Source organism: Zeus faber (genome assembly GCF_960531495.2).
Source record: "Zeus faber genome assembly, chromosome: 9".
NCBI lineage: Eukaryota > Metazoa > Chordata > Actinopteri > Zeiformes > Zeidae > Zeus > Zeus faber.
The window spans coordinates 13,281,948-13,294,447 of NC_137197.1; the positions used below are offsets into that span (position 1 = coordinate 13,281,948).

At 44.3% G+C, this 12,500-nt stretch overlaps 1 protein-coding gene across 2 annotated transcripts in view; it reads left to right on the top strand.

Moving 5' to 3' along the window:
- The window catches only part of gria4a (glutamate receptor, ionotropic, AMPA 4a), a gene marked incomplete at both ends in the record, with an annotated part of 94,065 nt that overhangs the window by 3,385 nt on the left and 78,180 nt on the right, over positions 1-12,500 (top strand). For both annotated transcript variants that reach the window (XM_080007231.1, XM_080007230.1), the window contains one exon: positions 347-505. In XM_080007231.1, the coding sequence (XP_079863357.1) occupies positions 347-505 (159 nt within the window). The remainder of the gene's footprint in view (positions 1-346; positions 506-12,500) is intronic.

The following is a 12,500-nucleotide window of genomic DNA, read 5'->3' on the forward strand; positions in this document are numbered from 1 at the left end:
TGTACCAGAAAGACAAATGATCTTTTGTGACCGGGTTATAATGAAGACGCCGCTAACTCTTTTCCTCCTCTCCCTCTGTTCTCCCTCCAAAACTCTTCCTGTCGCCTTTTTCATCTCCTCTCTCTCTCTCTCTCTCTGTCTTTTACCCGCCCCTCACCTCTCTCTTCCTCTCTCTCTGCCTCTCTCCCTCTGCCTCTTCACCTCTTCCTCCCTCCCTCTCTCCCTCTCTACCTCGCCTCTCTTCCTCTCTCTCTCTCTTTCCCCCTTCTCCATCACTTTATCTTCTCTCCCTCTCCCTCTCTCTCTCTCTCTCTCTCTCTCTCTCTCTCTCTCTCTCTCTCCTCAGGTGGGTTGTTCATCAGGAATACAGATCAGGAGTACACAGCTTTCCGTCTCGCTATCTTTCTTCACAACACCAGCCCCAATGCTACGGAAGCGCCCTTTAACTTGGTGCCACACGTGGACAACATCGAGACCGCCAACAGCTTCGCTGTCACTAACGCATGTAAGTGATTGTTGTTGTTGTTGTTGTTGTTTGGGGATAAAACCTTATACGATTTTGCAGCGTCACCCGTGCTACTCTCTAACTACTGTATTGTTTATATTACTGTTTGTATTGATGCAAATCAAGATGCATTTAAAAACGTCTGCCAGATCCTCCAGCCGGTCTCAACCCAAAGTTTGAAATGACACAAGGGACGATATGGCCGAGAACATGTGCTTAAATGGAACATTTTCCTCATCCATCCATTGCCATTTGTAAGCCCCTATACCTCTCTCCATTGCGACAAAAAGGTTAATGATGTCTCAGAGTAATCGGCTTCCTCATAGTTGCAGAGGGTAGTTGAAATGGGGCCTCGGTGGAACACGGCGGAGCGGAACGGTCGCTCCGCGTGTCCTTCTCCATCTTTCTGAAGTTGACAGCTCATCTTTCACCCTCCCGGCCTGTCGTTGGGGAGATGAGCTCCTTAACTCTCTCTTGACCTGGAAGTTTGGGAGGGATCCCGAGATGTATGCACTGCTAGGGTGTGTGGGTAATGCGATCTGTCTGCTGCCTCGTTGCCCTCGAGCCGAATCAAAACATTTTAGTTTTCTTTGTTTGTTTGTTTGTTTTTGTGCCTAGGCCTTCTATGGCATCGATAAGATTGTGTATCTGCGTAAATATGCACGACATATGTATGTGCGAACAACTCACACGCTACAATAAACTACATTTACAGCTATTCAGAAAAAGAGCAATTTGGTTCATAAAATAAACGTTGCCGTGTCTGAGGGATGACATTTTTAATTTCCCGGCCTTCGTTTATGAAATGGGCTGTCACAGTTGGGGCGCTCTGTGTTGCTCTGCATGGGCTGTCAGAGCAACGACATAAGCTGCTGCCAATTTCCTTCAATGGCTTCAATAGTCTTCTACTTTGCTATTCTGCAGGAGCAAAATATTGGTGCTAAAATGAGGTCCACAGTGATCATTTTTCCACTTGCAGTTAGTCTTTTTACAATTGAGATCCATTGCTTTGTGATTTTTCTTTATGTGTCCTGCAGTATTTCTTATAAAGTACTAAAGTACCAGCAGTCAATAAGCTTCCATTTTTATCAAGTGCAGGAACATTTTGAGCAGATGGTCTCCGGCTCATAGATGCATTTGATTTTCCACCAATCTTGAGTTGAGTCGGAGTGTTTATGTTGCTGCATACAATACAGAGAGCGCAAATGAGTTGAGAGCTATCAGTATCATATACATTTTTTTTCAACCCAACCCTCGTTTTTCCTTGGGCACTCACACTTGATAGTTCAATGCAAGCAGTTTGGTCATATGATTAAGAAGGTTGACCCCCAGAGTGATGCTGGGTGGGGGAGTGGAATAGTGTGTTCGTGTTTAGATCATTAATCGTAGCCGGCCACATGCAAGGCTTGTATTAGGCAGACAGCGACGGTGACGGCAGGCAATTTATTCAGACATCGTTTTCTGCTCAGCTCCAGTGTGTGTGGACGGGATGACGCCGCACTGTGGGATTACGTGGCCCCTGCTTATCTTTCAGCGAGGCAGTCTGGGTGTTGAACTTTCCAACGCCCAATCAGACCTTTAATTACCTCCGTCAACAGCCTCACAGGGAGAGAGCAAGGGCACGGTTTTGTGATGTGTTTCCACCCTGTGCATTTTTAAGTCTGTTAAGCGTTTAACCTATTCCGGCAGAAAGTTGCGTAACCAAGGCTTTTGTGCAAATATGTGTGCATGTTTATTTGTGTTTTTTAGTTGTTTTTTTTTCTGGTATAGGAACTTGACAGACTCAAGTGTGTCTTCGTGGGTGTGCTGTGCTCAAGGACTCTCAAGAGGTCTTGGTTATTTACTTTTGCTAGAAAGTCACAATTTGTGCACAAGCTACACCATTGGAGGCTGTGTGTGGGTGCGCGCCTGTGTGCGTGCGTGCGTGTGTTTGTGTGTGTGTGTGTGTGTGTGTGTCTGTGTGTGTGTGTGTGTGAGAGAGAGATTAGTTTGAAAGGACAACACACCTGAATATCCGACCGCATTAATAAGACATTGGGATCGTCAGGACTCATTTTGTGTCCTCATAAGCCGAATGCGCTATTAAAATTAACATTCAAAAAAAAAGAAAAGTCATTCAAAAATGTTATGGTGCTGTCTCTACTCGACATGATCCGGAAAAGAAATTCTAGCTGGCTCTATAAAACAAGAAGTCATGGCCTTTGTTCTCTCATTCCTTTTAAACGTGTGTGCGTGTGTGTGTGTGTGTGTGTGTGTGTGTGTGTGTGTGTGTGTGTGTGTGTGTGTGCGCGTGCGTGTGTGTGTGTGTGTGTGTCTAACCGTGTGTGTGTTTGTTTGTGGTGTGTGTGTGTGGTGTGTGTGTGTGTGTGTGTGTGTGTGTGTGTGTGTGTGTGTGTGTGTGTGTGTGTGCGCATGCGTGTTTAAGAGACAACTGACAAAAGATCACTTGCTTGATCCAGTTTCCTTTAACGAGTTTGTTTCCACATAAGTTTATTACTTTAATTTATTGGCACTTAAGGTGAACCACATAAAGGAGGTGATTAAGCTCAGTGTTAAACCGCCGGGCGTTAAAGCGATGTGGCTTCTAACCAGGACCTGGATGCCGGGGCGGTTAAAGGGAAAAGAGCAAAGATTTGCAATTAAACGTGACAGGAGAAGAACACTGGTGTTGTAGCCCCACATGCCAATGGATGACATGATCAACTTCCTGTTTGCATCGACGGCTGAGTAACTTTGGATTTTCTGACAAACTGCCTTTTTTTAATTGATTCTTAAATACCTTACAAAAGAAAATGTGATATGCAAACTGTCACACAGAAAAAGGAAAAGAAAAGTCCAAATATTCATAACAGTATACAGTCTTGCAGCGGATTGGTTTGGGCTGACATACAAATAAGATTTCCCTCCAATAAACAGTAATGTCGTTCCTACCCTGCCCCCCCCCCCCTTAAAAAATAAAACCACCTGACACACCTGCGTCAGCGGTTCACTGTTTCGAGCGGGAACCAGGCGGTGTCATCAGTCGAATATGACACTGTGTTTCACCGCGATGTCATAACCATGATGTTGTGAAATCAATATTCCTCCGAAGGTTCAAGGCTGTGAACGGAAGCCTCTTGAGAAGGAACAGAAATGAGACTTGTCTAGAGTGACAATGGTGTCAAACATTATTCAGGATCCAATTAATGGCATTTTACTCGTCGCTATTATGAACTTAGACATTTTATTTCCATTTAAGATTCTATACTAGGTTTCAACAGCAGCCAAAGCAAAGATTAACGGACGGGGTAGAAAATCACCTCGAGAGAAATAGTAATTCTAACTCACACAGTCATGCGCACAAATTTCGGCAAATGCTACGCACTGCATGTACTTTGTCACATTTGAGGCAATCCGTCATCTGTGGTGAACTGAAAAGAGGCAAATGTTGTCAAACCCTGCCTGGAGTACACGCTGCAGCCGTGTGCAGGACGCAACAAATCACTGCGCCCGTAAAAAGAGGCAGAGTGAAGGGGATGAATCATTCCATTTATCAATAAGAAGCGCATTGGAAGAAATAGCTGGAAAGGAGCCAATGCACGAGAAGGTAGTTACGGTCGCTCATAATCCAACTCCCGGCGGTTCCTCAAGGAGTTCATTGTGGGGATTAGAGCCATTTTAAATGGACAACTTTTGAGAATGCCTATTACGGGTAGATTGACAGTACACAGCCACTGCTAACTGGACCATAAATAGATATAATATCGTTATCGGGTATGAGACTAGATATCCTCTGGGCTTCTGCTGATCTTACGGTTACATAGTTAAATATTGTCTTTAAGGCTGAATCACAGTCAATATATGCCATTTATTTGAACTTCATAGAGTGTCCAAGCCTCCACCTGCTTGGACGGGACATCCACATTACTAAAGAAGGTTTCTCAGATATTTCCTTTGTGGCAATACCTTGCGAAAGCACCCCCAAAATATTCCCTATCCAGTTACCGATACCAAGGTATTTCTCACTTTTGGCGACGTCACAGCATCAACAAAATCATGAACCCCCACGATGGCAATTTGTCCAAAAGCAGCAGAGAGCTGAGGCTGATGCTGCGGTGGGGGCTCGGCGCATCGGGGACGGAAGTATCCATTTTTTTTTTTTTTAATCTGTTTTGCTCGTACTCTTTCTTTTGCTTACTCCCTTCCTCCCTCTTTTTTATCCTATTTTATTCACGCAGGAATGCACGCGCAGACACACGCGCACCCGCGCATGCACACACACACCCACAGACACACAAATAAGAGGAGTGTTGAGATAATGAAACTCTCCTGTGTGAACCATCCATATGCTTACACATAACGCACACATAACCAGCAGAGCCTCTCTCCCTCTCTCTCCCTCTCCCTCCCTCTCTCCTCCCTCTTCTTTCTTTTCCCTCCACTCCCGCCCGAGCCCTTTCCCACTGGTACTTTTCCCTCCTCTTCCCTTCCCTTGGTTCTCTGTGGTGCCTTTTTCTTTTTTTTTTTGCCGCCGCCGCCGCCGCCGTCACCCCATCTGCACAGCCGTGGTGAATGGATCTTTTAAATTAATCCTTAACTCCTTTGCTCCGGGTGCCGAGCGCCGCTCCCAATGTGAATGGGAAATTCTGCTTCTGACCTAACGTGCTTCTGCTCCCGGCTGTTCTTTCCCTATTCAGGAAGAGTGAATGGATCATAGAAATATTCCTGCTCCTCGTTGCTTTCCTGCTTACTTTCCCGTCCCGGGTTCACGGCCATATCCACCGATGTCATCAATCTCTCTTTGTTGTTCCATGTGTGCGTTCTGTGTGCGTGCGTGCTTGTGTGTGTGTGTGTGTGTGTGTGTGTGTGCGTGCGTGCGTGCGTGTGTGTGTGTGTGTGTGTGTGTGTGTGTGTGTGTGTGTGTGTGTCACTCTTTGATGTATCTCCACCAGTAAAGCACACTATTCCTTTGGGCTCACTGCTCCCCTATTTACTGGCTTATAGAGAATAATGCACATGGATTAACATGTCCAAGAGCTGCGGTGAGTGTGTTTGTCTGTGTGCTAGTGCATGCAAATTTTTTATTTTTTTACGCTTGCACATGAATTCGGTGTGAATGCGCGGGGGGAGATTGTTGTGCGTGAGCCTTTGTAAATAACATGAAAAAAAAAAAGAAGCAATGCAACTCGAGAGTCACCGCCTCGTGAGTCACCGACCGGATTCGTGCGCAGACGTGGCAAGGCGGAACTTGATGAAGATGGACAGAAACAGAGAAGGGGAATTAAGGACGGCGACGGGAAGAACGAGAGCGCGAAGGTTTAGTAGCCATCAGCGGGAAAGAAGCTAAAAAAATGAAGCTTGAGCCCTAACCAACCTATATTCTGTCTTCTGGTCTCGACCCTGTGATGGTGGAGACGCTCATAACGATTCTGTTGATGCACAACAGAAACTCGTTTCTCATCTGGGGAGTCTATAGATCCTGCCTATGCTTCTCAATTCACGGATCAATACTGTTGATGAAGCATTAACCACTATTGACGGCTGGGCAGGCGGCTGATTATCTGCCTTTTGGAAAAGTGGCCAATCTGCCGCAGATTAACAAGTTAGTACACCACACTGCTGGGTGCAGGCCGCTCTCGCTCCGCGGGTGAGGTTGTTCTTGATTGAGAAACAGGTTTTTGAGTGTGTGTGTGTGTGTGTGTGTGTGTGTGTGTGTGGCTCGACAAGCATCTGCCGTCCTTCATGGTCTCAATGAAGGCTGCATCCAAGGGCAGCGTTTAGCGTCCCATTGCTCTGACCGCCCTCTGCGCACATGGTGGGGAAGAGGCAAAACAAGTCACGTATTTAAGAACAGAACAAGGACGAATAGAAAGATAGCAGCGCAGCATATGTGCTGCTCCTTTGTTTTTCTCACTTACGTGCGGCTACTCAGCCTTTTTAACAGAAACACAAAATAATACGACATAGAAATGTTTTTGTGAAGAGTGCAAACAACTCCACACGCACCACGTCGTTCATGAACGATCCAATTCCTTTTGAGCCGCTCTTTTGAAGGAATGAAGGGACGCTGTTTTTTTTGGGGTTTTTTTTTTGTCAAGTTTAACGTTTTATGTCGTGTTGTTTGTTTAAGTTGCTGTCTCCCGCCACCGGCAAATGTTTCCCCCTCCGTGTAAGAGATAGCCTATGCTCCTCTCTCGACGGGAGGTGCCCTGGCTGAAAAGGCACTGTCACGTCAGGTTCACCAAAACGAAGGCACACACACACTGAGGTTTTATTTCAATAAATTATTTTACTGTTATTTTTTACGTGTAAAAAATACTGTTTATACCTGTTCTACACAGAAATAATTAACTATTGTACAGGTTTTATTTATTTGTTATTGTGAAACACTTTTAAAATATTATATATATATATATATATATATATATATATTAACGGAAATGTATATTTACATTTTCTACTATCCTGGACACCTCCCCTCCAATCAGATGAACTTGTGCAAATTTTAAACAACCCAGCAATGAAGTTGAACCCCTGTCTCTCCCCCTCCCCACAGTCATACACACAGAGCGTTATAGTAGTGTTAGCGTTGCGTTAGACTACTTTAAAACCTTTTTTTTTTTTTTTACACCTTTTTACTTTTTTAATTAAAGAAAAAAGTTCTTAAATATCAAGATACCGAAATTGTGGCGCAGAAACTGTTATACATACGGAACCATGAGCCCACTGTACCGTTGCATCCTTGTTATTTACACCATGTTCCAAATTATTATGCAAATTGGATTTAAGTGTCATAAACATCACATTTTTTGTTTTTCGATTAACCTCATGTATGGTATTGTGTCTCAGGGCTCTTTGGATCACTGGAATCAATCTCAGACACCTGTGATAATTAGTTTGCCAGGTGAGCCCAATTAAGGATTAGCAGGTGTGATGAAGCAGCCACAGGTTTCAAGCAACATGGGAAAGAAAAAGGATCTCTCTGCTGCCGAGAAGCCTCAAATAGTGCAATGCCTTAGACAAGGTATGAAAACATTCGATTTTTTACGAAAACTTAAACGTGATCATCGTACTGTGAAGTGATTTGTGGCTGATTCAGAGCACAGACGTGTTGGTGTAGATAAAGGCATAATGAGGAAGGTTTCTGCCGGACAGATTCATGGGATGAAGAGAGCAGCTGCTAAAATGCCGTTACAAAGCAGGTATTTGAAGCTGCTGGTGCCTCTGGTGTCCCGCGAACCTCAAGGTGTAGGATCCTCCACAGGCTTGCAGTTGTGCATAAACCTACTATTGGGCCCCCCCTAACCAATGCTCACAAGCAGAAACGGCTGCAGTGGGCCCAGAAATACATGAAGACTCATTTTCAAACAGTCTTGTTTACTGATGAGTGCCGTGCAACCCTGGTTGGTCCAGATGGATGGAATAGTGGGTGGTTGGTGGATGGGCACCATGTCCCAACAAGGCTGCGACGTCAGCAAGGAGGTGGCGGAGTCATGTTTTGGCCCGGATTCATGGGGAGAGAGCTGGTAGGCCCCTTTAGGATCCTGAAGTCATCATCTTCAAATCATCTTCATGCATGCCAATGCACCATCTCATGCTGCAAAGAATACTTCTGTGTCATTGGCTGCTTTGGGCATAAAAGGAGAGAAAATCATGGTGTGGCCCTCATCCTCCACTGATCTCGACCCTATTGAGAACCTTTGGAGCATCCTCAAGCAAAAGATCTATGAGGGTGGGAGGCAGTTTGCCTCAAAACAGCAGCTCTGGGAGGCTATTCTGACATCCTGCAAAGAAATTCAAGCAGAAACTCTCCAAAAACTCTCAAGTTAAATGGATGCAAGAATTGTGAAGGTGATATCAAAGAAGGGGCCTGTTAAGATGTTTTTGATTGAAATTGCTTTTGACTTCAGTAAATATGACCTCCTAATGCTGCAAATTCAACAAATGACCATTTTCAGTTCTTTACAACCTTTAAAATGTTTTGAAACTCTGTTGTGCATAATAATTTGGAACAGTGCATTTTGAGTTTTTTATTTTTGAAAAAAATACTGTTATCATTGGGAGGTTTGTTCAATAACATTCGAATTTTACCCTAACGGTTGATGACTTGAAAATTATACTGACTATCATTTGCATTGACTATTTAGGAAAATCAGAGAAAAATTTCATTTGCATAATAATTTGGAACGTGGTGTAGTGACGAAAAGAAACGAGGCTCAAATGCCGACATCACTCAGAGGAATATTTTTAGTGCACTCTCTTAACTGTTAATTGGAAACACTTTGATACGGCGACGCACTTACACACACATCTTTGGCCCCATGTGTGATGTTATCTACTTCACAGTGCACACACACACACACACACACACACACACACACACACACACACACACACACGCACACACACGCGCAAATGTTCCTGTCTAACGTTTTGACGAGAGTGAATACATGCTCATACACGAAGGTCCGGGATACTCCTGGGTTGAGCTCTCAGATTCCTCCTGCTTTTGGCGCCTGTTTTTCCTCTCCGTCTCCCCCTTGATTCATGTCTCTCCTCCAGAAGAACAGAATAGGGACAAATATGACAAGAACCGTGGAGTTGCCCTTGGTTTCTCAAAATGTGTTCTTATCGACGCTTTGACGTTTTGTTATACGACTTGCAAAGTTTGGTGAATAAACATCCCAAATATTTAGGTATTTTGAGATGACAAAGTTGATGTTTTGTCTCCACATTTAAGCATCTGGCATGGATTTGGGTTCTCACTCAAAGCAGTAAAGAGACTAAATCCACGCTGGCTTATCGGCTTCAAATCAGTGTTGAATCATCAAAATGAAGTATTTGCTTCATAACTTTGTATTACCCCATTGTAATGCTGAGCAACCAAACACTTAGACCAGTTACTAGATTCATCAAATCACATTTTTATATCATCACTACGTCTGCGCATCTTGTAAAACTGTAACTTGAAGATTGAAGCAGAGACGGGGGATTGTATGCAAACATATTGAACAGTAGAAGTTGCTTGAAGCTGACATTAACTTTTTCCAAAGAGGTGCTCCAGTCCCAGCAACACACCAATTTCACAACATTCAACTGCTCTGGACAGCACTTTGGTGTCATTCTTGGGACCCATAAGTTTGACTGGCACTTCTATGTTGATATGAAATGATAAAAAGTGGACGTACAACATAATAGGATCAACGTTGAGAAGCAGCTCTGTGGCGGTGGCTGGTGCATCATGGGAAAGCTTGCCTTTAATTGTTGATTATATTGTTTTGGGAAAACTCTGCATCTGGGTCCATGACTGGATCCAACACTTGTTTATGGCCTGTAGACACAGATCCTTATGAAAGCATTTGCAGCTACTGCAGCTATCGCATTAAGTCTTTCAACGTTTCCATTGCCCTTTTCAGATAAGAAACATTGCTTATTTCCATGGCAATGTTATTAAAAAAGAAAATGCCCTCTGGACTTGTGATCACTGGAGCATATTTTTAGTCTCGTAATGTTGTTGCCTGTCAGAAACAAGCCTACAGTGAAAGTGTCCCTTACAGCACATCATTTTATATACACACACACACACGCACGCACACACGCACACACGCACACACACACACACACACACACACACACACACACACACACACACACACACACACACACACACACACACACACACACACCTGGGGGATAGGACTAGTATAATTTCCTGGTATCAAACCCTACACCTGTATTGCATTCAGTGTGTTCGGTCACGCTGTCCAGGCCACTTCACAAAAAATTCTTAAATTCTTGACTATTACATCAAATTGAGTCAAAGTCAACACAGTTGGTTATTTTGCACAGCTTTATGTTTAAAATTAGGATTTCCCTGTGCTTGAAAAATCTACATTCTACGGCAACATTTGGCTCACTCGTTTTGAAACGGTGGGTCACTCATCTACTCCTGAACCGATAACAATAAAGAGCTTTTTACATGGGAAACAGAAACCGCATGCGACTCACAAATCACAGCTCAATATTCCACTCACGGCGCCCCGGGGGGAGGAGTGGGGGGGGGCAAATGGACAAAAGTTACGAGGCGAACATACAGATGAGGCCGCATAGTCTGGTAAGATGGACGAACAGCGCAGAAGAGTTTTGTCGGCGTTTTGCAAAGTCGGAGATACTTCCTGTACAAATATCGTATGGGAGCAGAAGAACGTCACGGGAACCTCACGTCCCGGAGGCGACAAGTCATTTCTTTGGGCGGGCAGCAAAACCTCGGCTGGTTGGTCTGGATGGCAAAATCTGGTGTGGTCTGAGGTCTATGAGACCACGTTAAAAGCCCTGAACATCGAAGTGATCAATCAATTTAGTGTCGACTATTTTCAACTGGTGTATTATGCACCTTTACATCACAGGCTCTACTTTGAAATCTCCATCTTATAGTGAAAATGTAGCACGAAACGGAGTACATTTTCTTATATATTGATCCAGTTGTCCTGAGATAGTGAGTTTATGAATAAAAATTTAAGCTGATCTTCCAGTTTTTCGCCTTTTAAAAGAATGATAACGCGACTTCTATATATGGGAGCTTTAGATTAAATGGGAGATTAGCCGGGCTCTAAGTGTGAATCTTTTGAGCTACGGTTCCTTAAAGCAGAGACTTTGGACGTTTGTTCCAGTGGAAGTGTAATACTCTCCAACCCGCGAAAGTTCTATCATCGCTCGACCGATGGGGGTCCCACAGATATTGGATGATGTGTGCGTCGGCAGGCTGGCAGGCAGCGCGGCGTGGACTATTGTGCTTTAAAGCTTTGGTGAGCAGACCTGACTTTAAAATATGCTAAAATATAAAACCGGTTGCAGGCAACCAGTTAAATAAACAGCTCACAGTGTAGTGTCACTTTGCATCATTCACGGTGTTAAACAGGGGCCAATTATCGCTTGAAACGAATTCAATCCTCCCATCAAGTTTTAGACAAGCAGCTGTCTTACTTTTATTTGAATGGATGGCATTGTGTAAAAAAATCGGTGTTGTAACACAAATGTGTCTCCAATACATCTCAACCGTTTATGCCGTCAAATTAGTTTTGTGACGTGCTCAGGCATCAATGCACCCTTTTACCTTTTTGTTCCGAAGACATTTTAATCCGAATTATGGGCCGTACAGCAAATGGAAAGTGCTTTTAAAAAATGCGCATTAGTGAAAATAAATAAAATCACAGCCAAAACTATCGGCCCACCGGGGAAGCTTTTATCTGTAATTCTCTTAATTTGAGTGAAAAACAAAAGCAACTATTCAACGATCAAGGATACAATTAACGCCGTAATCTTCAATAACAGCCGGTGATGCACACAGCAAAACAAGTGAGATGAGCTTAAATGCCAAGCACATGCATCAGTTTTGAGTGTGTGTGTGTGTGTGTGTGTCGGGGTGCGAGGGGGGGGGTTTTCTCTTCCGAGCTGGCAGCCGCGCCTCGCACTTTTCCCACGTAGCAGCTGAGGGCGATCACAGAACTGACGAGTGTTTCCTCGGTCGTGACCTGCGGTATTTCCTCTTCCACGTTCCTGTACCGACGCCGTCACTATCCCGTTGTTGTTTTTTCGAGGCGTCTCGTCGCCGGGTTCCCCGTCTTCGCTCGACCCCATCGCCCCAGCAGATCCTCTTACCCCGTTCCCCTGTTTTAGAAAAAAAAAAAAGGACCCTGACGTCTGCGTCGACTACACAAATCTATTAAGGCTCGAACACAAATGAATTCCCCTTTATTCGCGGGTCGCGGCTGCCAGCCTCATCGCCTATTTCAAAATGGATTTTTCATTTGGATTCACGTTTGCCCCGACCGCAACCCCCTCTCCTTCTGATCTGCTAGAGGTGATATCGTAACTCAACGCATGATGAGACGCACACACACATACACACACACACCCACACACACGCACACACACACACGCACACGCACACTATCTGTTGTCTGTCATTAAGACCGTAGATTTTTCCCGCCTGGAGGGACAAGCTACGCTGTAAATA